The sequence below is a fragment of the Macaca fascicularis genome, chromosome 5 (assembly GCF_037993035.2).
Source record: "Macaca fascicularis isolate 582-1 chromosome 5, T2T-MFA8v1.1".
NCBI classification, from domain to species: domain Eukaryota; kingdom Metazoa; phylum Chordata; class Mammalia; order Primates; family Cercopithecidae; genus Macaca; species Macaca fascicularis.
The window spans coordinates 144534431-144549212 of NC_088379.1; the positions used below are offsets into that span (position 1 = coordinate 144534431).

Sequence of the window (14782 nt, forward strand, 5' to 3'; positions counted from 1 at the left end):
GTAGAAAAAATCAGCATATGTTACGCACAGTAAGTGTTCTGTGAAACTTTTGCTTCACATAAGGTATGGATATGGAATATGTATTTGTCTCAGTACAAATACCCGACTGAAGTGAAAATTTGAAAGCCATCACCATAGTTCCCAGCCATAAGGAAAATCTACTTAATGTTTTCACACTATGATAAAAATAGTAACTATGATTTATTGACTACACCCCATTACATAATTAGCACTTTTACACAGTAGCTTTTCCTTACTGTAAACCTTTTAGATTAGATATCACCCCAGTTTTATAGAACAAGAAATAGGTTCAGAGAGGTTATGACTTATCCAAGCCTGGATCCATACCCAAGTCTACTAACTTCAAAGCTCCAGACTCTCTATACCAAAATGATAATGAAACAAAGCGTAACTTGGATTCAATCCAGAGGAATTAGGGTCTGCTTTCTATAAATCCCAAGGCCTGGGAATATGATGACAACAGTGCATTTATTTATTTATTTATTTAGAGACAGAGTCTCACTCTGTCACCCAGGCTGGAATGTAGTAGCATGAGCTTGGCTCACTGCAACCTCCACTTCCCAGGTTCAAGCTGTTCTCCTGCCTCAGCCTCCTGAGTAGCTGAGACCACAGGCGCACACCACCATGCCAGGCTAATTTTTTAATTTTTAGTAGAGATGGGGTTTCGCCATGTTGGCCAGGCTGGTCTCAAACTCCTCATCTCAAGTGATCCACCCGCCTTGGCCTCCCAAAGTGTTGGGATTACAGGCGTGAGCCACCGTGCCCAGCCTATTTATTAACAGGAAAATGCTTTGGTGGTCGTTGGGAGTTTATTACATAGTGATAGCTCAATATACATAGTTTCTGAAATAAAGGTCAATAACATCAACCATATTTTGTTTTGTTTTTAATTGAAACACATGTGCTTTACTTGGGTATAGAGGAAGATAGAAAGGGTGAGGAAAATTTGTTGTCTTCAGCATTACATAGTTGCTGTGATACTATTTACCAGGTAGGTTGTTGCTTTGCAGACCTTAAGGTCGAGGAGGGCAGCTCTAGGTGTTTAGAAGGCTTTGAAACTACATGTTTTTTCATCTACTTTGCTTACAGTTCCTTTTTGGAAATGAATCTTGTGTTAATAAAATTCTTTGAATGCCTTTAGAACACTAGATTGTTCTGCTGACATATATTCTTTTAAATGTATATTGCTGGGCATGATGGCTCATGCCCAACAATCCCAACACTTGGGGAGGCCAAGGCAAACAGATCTCTTGAGCCCAGGAGTTTGAGACCAGCCTGGGCAACGTGGTGAAACCCCATCTCTACAAAAAAATAGAAAAGTTATCTGGACATGGTAGCTTGCACCTGTGGTTCCAGCTTCTCAGGAGGCTGAGGTGGGCAGATCACTGAAGCGTGGGAGGTTCAGGCTGCAGTGAGGCATGATTGTGCCACTGCACTCCAGCTTAGGTGGCAGTAAAACCTTGTCTGTCTCAATCAATCAGTCGATTTATATAGGTAAGCTCTTTTTTCAAATGTTAAATTATCAGTAGATTATTTTTGTATATAATTGCCGTGTTTCATTGGCTTCATCATTAAGTAATTTAACTCCTACAGGCCGGGCGTGGTGGTGCACACCTGAAGTCCAAGCTACTTGGGGGGCTGAAGTGGGAGGATTGCATGAGCCTGGAAGGTTGAGGCTACAGTGAGCCATGGTTGTGCCACTGTACTCCAGCCTGGGTGATAGAGCAAGACCCTGTCTCAAACATAAACAAAAACAAACTTTTGTAAACTTTATCAGAGTATTCAACTGCTAAGATTTTATTTTTAATTTATTCAGCAGTGTGTGAAAGTAAAGATTTACCGGATACAGTTAGAACAGTATTAAAACAAGAAATGAATCGTCTTTTTGGAGCAACGAATCCAAAGAATTTTAATGAAACTTTTCTGAAAAGGAATTCTGATTCATTGCCACACAGATTATCAGGTAATCACTTTATTTTATCCTTTCTTAGCCTTCTAAAACAACTTCAGTAATTTTAATGAATCAACAATAATATAAGGTACACATTTTTAGAATGGAAGTGGCAATGTGTATATGTTACATTGTGATCCTATGAAAACAGGCAGCTTAAATAAGCTTCCTAAGCTGGGTACAGTGGCACATACTGGTAGTCTCAGCTACTCAGGAGGCTGAGGCAGAAGGATCACTTGAGCCCAGGAGTTTGAGACCAGTCTGGGCAACATAATGAGACCCTGCTTCAAAGCAAAACAAACACACACACACACACACACACACACACACACACACACACGCTTTCTATACATTTTTAAATTTCTTACGGCAAAATAATGACTACAGATCAAGGTCAGTAGCCTCTTCTGGTTCAGCATTGGCATTACAAAGAAGCAAGTGTAACTGAACTTGAATGTGTATCATAAAATGAAGGTAGAGTTTTCTTTAATTTCTTCTTTCATCTTTGGGGTCTTAAAATTCACTCAGATAGGACCATCCTCTTCCATTTCTCATTCTTATGTAGGTATCAGACTTGACAATGCTAAACACCTGAAATTATCTTCACAGTTTGTGAGAAACCTAAGGCAAAGGTCTGTGCCAATGAGCCAAAATCTGACCTTTATGGGACCACATAGGTAGTACTTTTCAGATACCTGGCTTAAGCCCAGCAGCTTTGTATGTCTTTGTGGAATCCTGAATTCAGCATTTTGGCTCACACTGTCAAGACAGGATAGTCCCCCAACCTCCAAATTATTCTGCTTATTTCAGAAAGAAGACTATCATGGTCCCACCACAAAAAGACAAGTATTACTAGAATGCTTGTGTTTCTTCATAGTCTCCTTTACTGTGCATGTTTTGCATATACATTCTATTTTATTGGGTAGATATACGTGGTATACCTCTATCATTCTCTTACTTTGAATGGTTAAGCTAATCCCCTTAGAATTATTAGTTTTTGAATAACAGTGTCTCAAGTAGTTGTTCCAATTCTTCTAATAAAGTGCCACATCCTCTGTGCACATGTATCTTGTTTGCCTTTTATATTTAAATAAGTAGAGGATAAGATGTTGGTTTTACCTTGAAATAAATTTCCCATTTCCCTCTCATTTAGCTGCCAAAATGGTATATTATTTAGATCCTTCTAGTCAGAAGCGAGCTATAGAGTTGGCAACAACACTTGATGAATCTCTCACTAACAGAAACCTCCAGGTAAAGAGTTTTTCATAATCTCTCTGTAAGAATACTGAACTTTTTTCACCAATAGAAATAACTGGTTATTTATACACACTGTTCTTTAAATCATTATGAACCTGGATCAGAAACAACTTATCTTAAAATTTATTTAGGCTACTTGGTATTCAGTAACTAGTTTCACATCTGTAGCTTGGAATAACTTTTTAGGAAATATGTTTTAATAAAATCATATATATATTCCATAGTCATTTTTGGATTTCACCTCATATCTGCATTTCTGAGCAAGCAGTGGTCTCAGTGAAGATTCTAACATGTTTAAGATGTATTTCGGCTAGGCGTTGTTGTTCATGGCCTGTAATCCTAGCACTTTGGTAGGCCAAAGTGGGCAGATCACTTGAGCTCATGAGTTCAAGACAAGCCAGGGCAACATAATGAGACCCCATCTCTTAAAAAAAAAATCAGATGTGGTGGCACTGTATTGCCGGCTACTTGGGGGACTGAGATTTGAGGATCACTTGAACCTGAAAGGTTGGAGTTGCAGTGAGCTGTGATTGTGTCGCTGTACTCCAGTATGGACAACAGGGCAAGACCCTTTCTCAAAATAAAGATGTATTTACTAGGGGCTAAATAAAAATGCTTATTTTGTAACTTGTAATACAATATGAGATTAAGTTAAATAAAAGTTAATATGGGTATATTGTAAAATACTGTAGTTTAAACTAGAAACAAATGGATAGCTACCTCATGTTATAATTTGCCAGATAAACATGTATATGCTGAAAGACAGTTATTAATATATTCATATAATAGCAAATTGAAGGCAGTATCTTTAAGAAAGAAAAGTTAGACTTATTAGTTGTACCATTTAGATTAGAACCTGGATTTAAAGTTCTAACCTAGGTCCTTTGTAACCTGGATTTAAGTTGCTTTGTAACCTGGCAAAGTTTGTAGGGATTTTTGTATCTGGAAACTAAGTAGCATTTTCTAAGTGAAAATATTAAGAAAGCAAATATGAGAAATGCAAGTCAACATGAATCAACAAAAAAGATAAGAAGCAGACTTACTTAGGGGTTTGGTTGAAAGAATTACTCGTTTTCATGAATAATTTTTCTTGCAAATAATCATTTCATGTTTGAGACACTCTTTTCTGCTTAGTTATTGGATGTGCCTTAAGATGCTCTTTAATTTGAACACAAGGTTGAATACAGTGTTTGAGTTTGCTGGCTGGTTCTAAGCTTTCAAAAATATTAAAAGGCATACGTGCAGTAATTGATATTGGCATTGTAAATCTAGATGTTTATACCCAGGGCCAGGCTAGGCTGAGGTAACATTGCTGCCTAAGGTCATTCACATGCTGAGAGTGAGCGACTTTTTAAATATAGCACCCTGTATACCTTGCTTGCCTCACCATAGTCCCATTCCGGTTTCTACAGTCATCCCTGCTTAGCCTTTTGTATAAATCCTGCAATTCTGGAGAAATGGTTAAATTAGCCCTTGAAGAACATTCTAATAGAATGTATATCCAGGAGTAAATAGCTAAATATGTGTATTTATTTCTTATTTTAGAAATCTCTTGCTGTTGAAATGTCTAATAAATTCACAGTAAGAACCTTTTTTTGACCAGTTATAACATGACTTGTTTTCTTTCCTTAGACATGTATGGAGGTATTGGAAGCCTTGTGTGATGGTAGCCTAGGAGACTGTAAAGAAGCTGCTGAAGTTTATAGAGCAAATTGTCATAAGCTTTTTCCTTATGCTTTGGCTTTCATGCCTCCTGGATATGAAGAGGATATGAAGATCACAGTTAATGGAGATAGTTCTGCAGAAGCTGAAGAACTGGCCAATGAAATTTGAACATCACTAAACAAGCAAATGGAATGACTTTGGACCATATCTAGTATATAATATTTTTGTCACGCACCTGCTGCATTGCTCTAACTTACACAGAATGAGAGGAGTAAATGTTCTTGCCTTCAAATAGTGTTTTACGTTTTTTATCCTGCTGAAAAAGTATATATAAAATATCTAACATTACAGGATAGAGGTTCAGTTTCTTAAAAAATTAAAGCTGCTAAAATTGAGTGGTTAAAAAAGATACCTTATCCTATTCCTACCCACCCACCCATGTTTTTAAACTAATTTATATAAAATCTGGAGGCTGTTACAGCTAACAAAGCAGGTGTGTGGCAGAAATATTACTTTAAATTTGTCTTGTGAGATTTTACTATATCTCAGACAGCATAAATGCTGTTTTAGCACTGGATTCTTTCACTGAGCACAAAGAGTTGTTGGGGCTTTAGCATCTGACTGATTTTGTTACGGGGTTGATTCTGACCATAGGAAGTATGCAATGTGAATCACTATTTACAGAGAAACCTACAACAGATGCTTGATGTTGTAGAAACTGGGACATATAGATACCAAGCAAAATTATAAGAAACCTATAAGGTGTTCAGTACGCTTGTGTTTCCAAAATTCACTGTACATGATCAGTTTGGTGTTCTTGTACCACAGTTTTTAACTGAAGGAACCAGTTGTAACAGTCTCAATTTTAACTAAAACTTGAAGAACTAAAACAACAATGCAAACCTTTCAGCATTGTTTGGCCAAACTTGTTAAAACTGTAATGCAAGAACCAAATGCACTGTGATGTGGCACCAACTAATTAGCAAGCATGAATTTTTCACCCAAGAGTGAAAAAAGGAAAATCTACCATGGCTTGAAGTTAAACAGCAGAACTCCTGACTACCATTCTATGACTGATCAAAAGACTAATAGTTAAAAACCTCAGCAGGCCTTGTTCACGATATGCAGAAAAAAAAGTGCTGCAGTTTAGATACCTCTGGAATTTTTCCACAGTGTCACAGGTTTGTAATACTTGAAGCCCTACATTTCTAAGAATATATTTCTTGCTCAGTCGTTTCAGGCAAGCCCAAGACTTTGTAATTTTTAAAGGGCCCAAGATTTTTTTTTTTTTTTTCAAATAACAGACCAGCTTCTTTTTCTTGCAGTTACAGATGTAATTTCCTTTTTGTTGTCAAACATAAGGTACCAAATATGATGCAATAAATTGTTTTGAAAAACAGTTGTGTGAATATTTCAACTAATCTGTGTTGGGCTTCTGTGAAATACACAGGTGGAAACAGAGGTGCAAGCCAGAGGCAATGTAATAATGCTGTAAGGCTAGTGCAGATGGGAACTTTTTAGAAGGGGCTAAGTGCTGGTGTCAGGGAAATTCTATAATGAAGTAGAATGCTGCTCCTGCATTAAGATTTCATTGAAGGCAAGGATGGTGGCAGGTACTATGAATGTAACTCATAATTTAAAAGGAAAACTAAAAACTATTTTGATTGGGAAAATGAGCCTTAATTTGTTAAACCTATACACTGAGAACTAGCCTCAGGCTTAATATTCTCATTGCATTTGCAGGATCTGAGCAAATAAGATTAAGTAAAATGAATCAATTGTATATATAATTGACCTTTTTGTGGAACATGTAGTTTATAGAAAGTATACTCTAAAGGGAATTTGCCGAAGACCTTTTACTGACTGAACAGTTGTGCTACAATCAACCTTTCATAGTACATAACCTGCATTCCACATCCCAGTCTAACAGTTCAGTAGTGATGTAAAGAGAAGTACAAACTGAACTCCAGTGCTTTGTTATGTTTTATTAACTGGCCCTGTCTCAGGAACATCTTAACAGATGGCAAAAAAACAAAAACTTTTTTTCAACTCCTATGAGTGGCAACTGAAGTTTTTATTGTTGGGAAAGAACACTAGTCCTACCTCTGCCACTAATGAGGTGTTTGGAGGAGGTACCAGCCATATAATAGGGGGTGTATGTGTGAATTTTGTTTAAACTCTACTGTATATTGAAATGAAATTCATCTATTTGTCTTGACAATGTTCAAATGATGTAGATTGTCTCAGAATGAATATTCATAAGTACTCAGAACTCTTAAGATGCAGATGCCACCCGTGAGGAGCTAAATTCCTAACATGTATATTGTATTCCAACCCAATTTTACTGGAACTATTGAATAAATCTTTTATTTTCTTTCAGGTTTACTTGATAGTGGATACATTGGTGTCAGAGGACCTTGACTGGGTTCATTTTATGTCCAGACATCACCCCTGAAACACTGTACTGTACTATCTTGCTCTGAGTAGTATCAACTGGATCGTCTCTCATTTGCCTCATTCATCCTATTAATTTCAAATGATACTGTGGGGGAAAAACAGGGTTAGAAAAACAAGTGGAAAAAATGGAGTGATGTTGTAATCTAAACAAGTGCCTTATGTTTATTGCTAAGAACTGGTGTTACCAACCCTTTTGAGAAGAAAGGGTCTCTTGACCTGTATTAACATAGGAAAGTAAAGTTCTTTTTGTTTTTCTTTATATTCAGCTACTCTTGTCATTTCTCGTTGAAAAACTAAAATCTAACTAGGTTAGTTTACTCAGCTTTAATTAGATAGTTGAGTCATATATTTTCAACATTTTTCTGTATCTTATTTATTATGCACAAAAATAAAGTGTGATCTCTAATAGCATGGCTAAAGGTAATGCCAATATTAGTGAATAGCTTTGCTGTGGGCTTTATCAGGCCCTTGTTTTTCACAGTGTTGTTTGTATTCCCATGTTGTATTGCTATTGGAGCTGTGAAATGAAAGCTGTGACTTTATGAAGAGATAAAAAAAAAAGTGTGGTCCAGATTCAGGTAGGTTGTGATAAGTTCAGGGAAGTCTTTTGTACAATTTCTAAGAATATTTCAGTTACCATGTATAGTATTTGCGAAAAGCTGTAACATCAAATATTGGACTTTGTTGCAAGATAGGTATATACTGGTGTCAGATAATTAAAGCCTTAAATTTTGAAATGAATCTTTGAGAATTCAAAGACTGACCTTTCAGATAGAAGGCAGTCTTTCTATTACAGCTCATGCCCCACTTCTTTAAATTATAGACAAAGTTTCAAGATACCATTCTGCTATCATCTAAACTTTGCTGAACTATACTACCAACCTACATTAAAAACAAAGTCCCATGAAATGGCTGTGTTAAACCATAGTGAGCAGAAACTTAAATTTTGTTCTAATTTTGATGGTTGAAAAATTTCAACCTGTAGCAATAAAACATTTTTGGAAAAGATTACTGAATTGTACTTTTACCTTTCAGTATGCAATCTGAGATGGATGTTGAAATTAAAATATTGGTAATGTGCAGGAGGTTCTGGAGAAAATAATGCTGGTATTTTTGTTTTGTTTTGTTTTTGAGACGGAGTTTCGCTCTTGCTGCCCAGGCTGGAGTGCAATGGCGCGATCTCGGCTCACCGCAACCTCTGCATCCCAGGTTCAAATGATTCTCCTGCCTCAGCCTCCAGAGTAGCTGGGGCTACAGGCATGCGTCACCATGCCCGGCTAATTTTGTATTTTAAGTAGAGACAAGGTTTCTCCCTGTTGGTCAGGCTGATCTCGAACTCCCGACTTCAGGTGATCCGCCCACCTCGGCTTCCCAAGGTGCTGGGATTACAGGTGTGAGCCATGGCACCCAGCCAATAATGCTGTTTTAATAAATCAGAAGAGTATCTTTTATGTGCCATCTTGGCTATATAGTATATTCAAACCAGCTGCCTCCATCAGGACACACCCCCTCTTTTGTTGTTGATGTTTTGTTATAGAGACGGGATCTCACTATGTTGGCCAGGCTTATTGATTGTGAACTCCTGGCTTCAAGCAATCCTCCCACCTCAGCCTCCTGAACAGCTGCGATTATAGGAACAAGCTACCATGCCCAGCTTAGGACACACCCCCTTTTATGAAGATATATTAAAAGTAGGGAGAGGGAGCAGCATATTATAGGAAAGAAGATCTAAAAGTTTCTAGCGCCTCAGTTTATCCAGTTGCCTTTGAAACAATGCTGTCTTGGGATTGTAACCAGAAGAAAGAAAAAAACTGGTACTATATAAATTAGAACTTTTACTAACTTGTAGTCTTAAATTCTATGTGCCAAAACCAAAATATAGACTTTGTCTTTTTTTTTTTTTTTTTCCTTTTTGTGGAGAACGGGGTCTCGCTATATTACCCAGGCAGGTCTCGAACTCCTGGGCTCAAGCTATCCTCCCGCCTCTGCCTCCCTGAGAGCTGGGATTACAGGCGTGAGCCACCGCGCCCGGCCCAAAATATAGACTTTGATTCAAGGGTGCTTATACCAAAAGTAAAGTTGATACTTGGCAATCTAATAAAACTATACTGTGGTTCTTACATTTTAAAAATTAGGCCTTTGTCCCTAGTTTAAGGGTCTGCATTATCTAATAAAAGTGGTATAATTCTTCCTAACTGAAAAAAAGTTCTTGGTGGTGAAGATGTGATGGAAAATTTTCTCTGTGATATAAAGGTTCCTGCTGTTGCTAAATCTTCAACTAGGTCTCAATAAGTACAAATTACCCTCTCAATTAGAAACAAGGTAGGAAGTGAAGGGATTTTTGGAGTGTGTTCTGGATCCCGAGGCTTGTTTTCTGCTAATAATTACATTTATCTTCTAATTTAGTTACCGTGCATTGTCTAACAAAAACAAGAAGCGTCTCTTATTCTATGGCTGTCTTCCCAATCTACCATGGTTTCCCAACTTTGGGCTTTTATAAGTACTGCTTGTTTACTTTGATCTGCAAGCTTACCAAGTTCATTGTCCCGTGCTTAATGCCTTATCACAAATGGGATAGGAACTGGTTTCTTTCTAAAGTGATCTTCCAAAGCTATCTGATATTTCTTTATCAGTAGTGAAAAATTAAATTGGCTGCCACTTCTCATCTCTTTTCGAACTACTTATTTGCCTTCAAGTAATCATGCTGTCACTTGATGTCTTTAAAAATGAAAAGGGAACCATTTAAAGAAGTAGATAATAAACCTGTCTCTTAGATTCTTCCCTTTCCTTTCAAGTTCTGAACTCTGGAGTACTAAATACTAATTCATTCCTTCAGTGACTTAATAATACATTTACTATGCATTAACAATAAAAGTATTTAGAAACGTATTTAACTAGCATTATTGTACAACTAACATTTGTTCGGGAGTTCATAGAAAAGGACCTAAGAATAAGCCAATTACTTCACTTACACCTTTTTATAAACAGTTTTAGTTAAAAGCCTACTTGGTATTTCAAGCATTCCATTTCATGTCACATTTTTCATTCACCTGCCAGGATGCTTTTTATTTGAGAAAAATATCCATTTATGATATGAAATTAAATGTTTCAGACTCATCCATTTTTAATATGATGTATGAAATCTTAAGGGTTTATCCTGGGTACATTGTGGTATAAAAGTATAGCGACTACGACAGTATATACAGATTGTATAATAGCTGTAAAAGACTATTAACTTTTAGGTCACCTGCCAAGGCCACAATTTTTTATCCTTTATCTGTTGATGTAGAATATTCCCGTTCATCTTCTTGTCCTTCTCTGTTGTTCTTAAGGAATTCCTTCAAAATACTATCAATCCATTATCGTGTATATATGCTAGGAATATATTTCTCACATCTAAATTTTGCTTTTTTCCTATAGTTTGTCAGAGGAATGGCTGTGAATGGATGCCTGGAAGGACCATCCTCTAAATTTCTCAGTTGCCTGTTCATTGTGGCATTGGTTGGCAGTGAATCTACTCATCTTTTATGTCTTTAGCAACCAGCCACCCAGGTAACATCATGCCACTGGAATTAAGTTACTACAAGGATTGTCACTCAGTTTTTCATCTTTCAGACAGTATAAGAATACTGGTAACATACACACCTACTAGAAGGCTCTGTTTTTCGTAGCCCAGTATCTCCACTTTTAATCATTATAAGTAAGAAGACAAAAGGTAGGGATATGCTATGATTCTTTCTGGACATTTGGCTCACAGTGTCCATCACAACAAATAGCTGTGACCCACAGTTAATCTCTACTGAGGCTAGGCAATTGAATCCTTTAAGTCATAAATTTAACATTGGTTGTGTATTAGAATCTGAGTGAACTGTAGAAAATAAATCTTAATGCCCAGGCTTACCAGCAAAGATTCTGACTTAAATGATCTGGAGTCAGGACTACGCATTGGTCCTCCTTTATTTTCTGGCCTCTCTTTTCCTCCCCTCCTTTACTTCCTTTCCTCCCTTCCCCAGTGATTCTAAGGTACATCTAAAATTGAGAACTATTGTCTGATGAAGAAGTAGTTAAAAAATGCTTTATACTATTGGTTTTTCTCCTCAAAAAGATCAGAGGACAGAGGGGCCAGGTGCAATGACTCACGCCTGTAATCCCAATACTTTGGGAGGCCAAGGCGGGTGGATCACCTGAGGTCAGGAGTTTGAGACCAGCCTGACCAACATGGAGAAACCCCGTCTCTACTAAAAGCGTGGTGGTGCATGCCTGTAATCCCAGCTACTGAGGAGGCTGAGGCAGGACCTGGGAGGTGGAGGTTGCAGTAAGCCGAGATCGCGCCAATGCACTCCAGCCTGGGCAACAGGAGTGAAACTGTCTGAAAAAATGATAATAATAATAGTTGTCATAGATAGATGCTTGGGTTTTTAAGTATCAGAGCAAGGCAACGAGTCAGCAGGCTTTTAAATAAGGATCAGTGGTAGATACTACTCTCTGAAAATACAGACATACCTAACCCCCAAATACGTCTTCTCTTGCTATCCCTACAGGACTGCATTTTCCATAAATGAATGAATTACTGTTACAAATCTTACATGTGAAAGGATCCATAATTCTGGGACAGACAGAATTCAAGCTGAACATGTTGGCCTGTAGTGTCAAACCTGGGAAGGAGATTTATTTGCTACAGAATCATATGTCAAGCTAAAATTTACCTTATGAGATTTGTTGAAATAACATTCTGGATAGAACTCCCAAATCTATCCAATCTAGTTTGTTTCTTACTCATTAAAGAATATTTGATAATGAGTCAGGCTGTGTTGATACTGTTGATCGCCATTCTTGAGTTATAGACATTGATGGTTTTCTATAATTTTATAAACTGGGAGGTCTACATGTTTTAGTCTGCACATAGGTGCCTTGCCTTATGCTTTAGTTACTTTTCTTTGATCCTTGTGACTTAGCTGCTAAATACCTGGTATAAATACTCAGTGCTTTGGTACAACAGTAGTATAATATAGTTAAAAATAAGCTTTTAGGTCAGACAGAGCTAGGTTTAAATCCTGGCTCAGGTCCCTTAGACAAGATACTAAGAATTTATAGGTCATACAGCTGTTGGAAGGATAATATACTGTATATAAAGTGATTACCACAACATCTGCACAATGTCATTATGTTTATAAAAGGTTCCTTTCTGTTTGTCAATGTGATATTTGATTATTCTTTTTTTTTTTTTTTTTGAGATGGAGAGATGGAGTCTCGCTCTGTCACCCAGGCTGGAGTGCAGTGGTACGATCTCAGCTCACTGCAAGCTCTGCCTCCCGTGTTCACACCATTCTCCTGCCTCAGCCTTACCAGTAGCTGGGACTGCAGGCGCCCACCACCATGTCCGGCTAATTCTTTGTATTTTTAGTAGAGACAGGGTTTTACCATGTTAGCCAGGATGGTCTTGATCTCCTGACCTTGTGATCCACCCACCTTGGCCTCCCAAAGTGCTGGGATTACAGGTGTGAGCCACCATGCCCGGCGTTCATTATTCTTATTTGTCTACAGCAGCACATTTGGCCAGTGTTTCAAGAAGGACTTTTTTTTTTTTTTAAAGACGGGGTCTCGCTCTGTCACCCAGGCTGGAATGCAGCGGTGCAATCTCGGTTCACTGCAACCTCCACCTCCTGGGTTCAAGCAGTTCTCCGCCTCCCGGGTTCAAGAGATTCTCCTACCTCAGCCTTCCAAGTAGCTGGGACTACAGGTCCCTGCCACCACGCCCGGCTAATTTTTGTATTTTTAGTAGAGGCGGGGTTTTGCCATGTTGGCCAGGCTGGTCTCAAACTCCTGACATCAGGTGATCCACCTGCCTTGGCATCCCAAAGTGTTGGGATTATGGGTATGAGCCACCATGCCCAGCCAGGAATACTTTATAATTCTTTCCTAGATACTAACAGGTCAAATTTGCCTTTTTTATTTTTTAGTAGTCATGCCTTGGGAGATATTGTGGGCTCAGTTCCAGACCACTACAATAAAGTAAATGTTTCAATAACGTGAATATCACATTAAAGCAAGTCATACAATTTTTTTGGTTTCCCAATGCATATAAAAGTTATGGTTATAACTATATCATAGTCTGTTAATTGTGTGATCATATTATGTCTAATAAAACATTGTACATAGCTTAATTTTTTTTTTTTTTTTGAGACGGAGTTTTGCTCTTGTTGCCCAGGCTGGAGTGCAATCGTGCGATCTCGGCTCGACACAACCCCTGCCTTCCGCCTTCTGGCTTCAAGCGATTCTCCCACCTCAGCCTGTCGATTACAGGCGTGCGCCACCACGCCCAGCTAATTTTGTATTTTTAGTGGAGACAGGGTTTCTCCATATTGGTCAGGCTGGTCTGGAACTCCTGACCTCAGGTGATCTGCCCACCTCGGCCTCCCAAAGTGTTGGGATTACAGGCGTGAGCCACCGCCCCCGGCCTTAAAAATATTTTATTGCTAAAAAATGTTGATGATTGTCTGAGCCTTCAGCAAGTCACCTTTTTGCTGGTGGAGGGTCTTGTCTCTAGGCTAATGACTGCTGACTGATCAGGGTGGTGGTTGCTAAAGGTTGCGGTGGCTGTAGCAATTAATATAAAACAATAAAGTTTGCTGCATTAATTGATTCCTTTTATGTAGGAATCTGTAGCATGTGGTGCTGTTTGATAGCTTTTTACCTGCAGTAGAACTTTCAAAATTAGAGTCAATCCTCCCAAACGCTGCCACTACTTTATCAACTAAGTTTATGTAATATTCTAAATCCTTTATCATTTCAACAGTGTTCACAGCATCTTCACCAAGAGTAAATTTCATCTCAAGAAACCACTTTCTTTGTTCATCGTAAGAAGTAACTCTTTACTAAAGTTTCATCATGAGATTGCAGCAATTCAGTTGCATCTTTATGCTCCACTTCTTTTTTTTTTTTTTTTTTTTTCTTTTGAGACAGAGTATTGCTCTGTCACCCTGGCTGGAGTGTAGTGGTGTGATCTTGGCTCACTCCAACCCTCCACCTCCCAGGTTCAAGCGATTCTCGTGCCTCAGCCTCCCAAGTAGCTGGGATTACAGGCATGTACCACTATGCCTAGCTAATTTTTATAGTTTTAGTAGAGATAGGGTTTTGCCCTGTTGACCAGGTTGGTCTCAAACTCCTGGCCGCAAAGTGATCCGCCCACCTCGGCCTCCCAAAGTGCTGGGACTACAAGCGTGAGCCACCAGGCCTGTCCATGCTTCACTTCTAGTTCTAGTTTTCTTTCTTGTTTTTTTAACTAAGACAGGGTCTCGCTCTGTTGCCCAGGCTGGAGTGAGTGGCACGATCTTGGCTCAGTGCAACCTCCGCCTTCTGGGCTCAAGTGATTCTCCCACCTTAGCCTCTCAAGACTTAAGACTACAGGCACATGCCACTACACCTGGCTAA

The 14782-nt window shown here is 38.5% G+C and overlaps 1 protein-coding gene and 1 long non-coding RNA gene across 5 annotated transcripts in view; both read left to right on the forward strand.

The window, feature by feature from the left end:
* The window catches only part of NAA15 (N-alpha-acetyltransferase 15, NatA auxiliary subunit), a 90172-nt gene extending 82401 nt beyond the window's left edge, over window positions 1-7771 (forward strand). For 2 of the 4 annotated variants that reach the window (XM_015450848.4, XM_005555945.5), the window contains 3 exons: window positions 1838-1984; window positions 3126-3223; window positions 4862-7771. In XM_015450848.4, the coding sequence (XP_015306334.1) occupies window positions 1838-1984; window positions 3126-3223; window positions 4862-5062 (446 nt within the window). In that variant the 3' untranslated portion in view covers window positions 5063-7771. The remainder of the gene's footprint in view (window positions 1-1837; window positions 1985-3125; window positions 3224-4861) is intronic. The other 2 variants (XM_015450847.4, XM_045392886.3) reach the window with 2 other exon arrangements.
* Window positions 7772-8735: 964 nt separating this feature from the next.
* Window positions 8736-12151, forward strand: LOC141410339 (uncharacterized). Its single transcript, XR_012435122.1, has 2 exons — window positions 8736-10903; window positions 11893-12151. It is a non-coding gene; the product is annotated as an uncharacterized lncRNA (long non-coding RNA).
* The last annotated feature ends 2631 nt before the right edge of the window (window positions 12152-14782 follow it).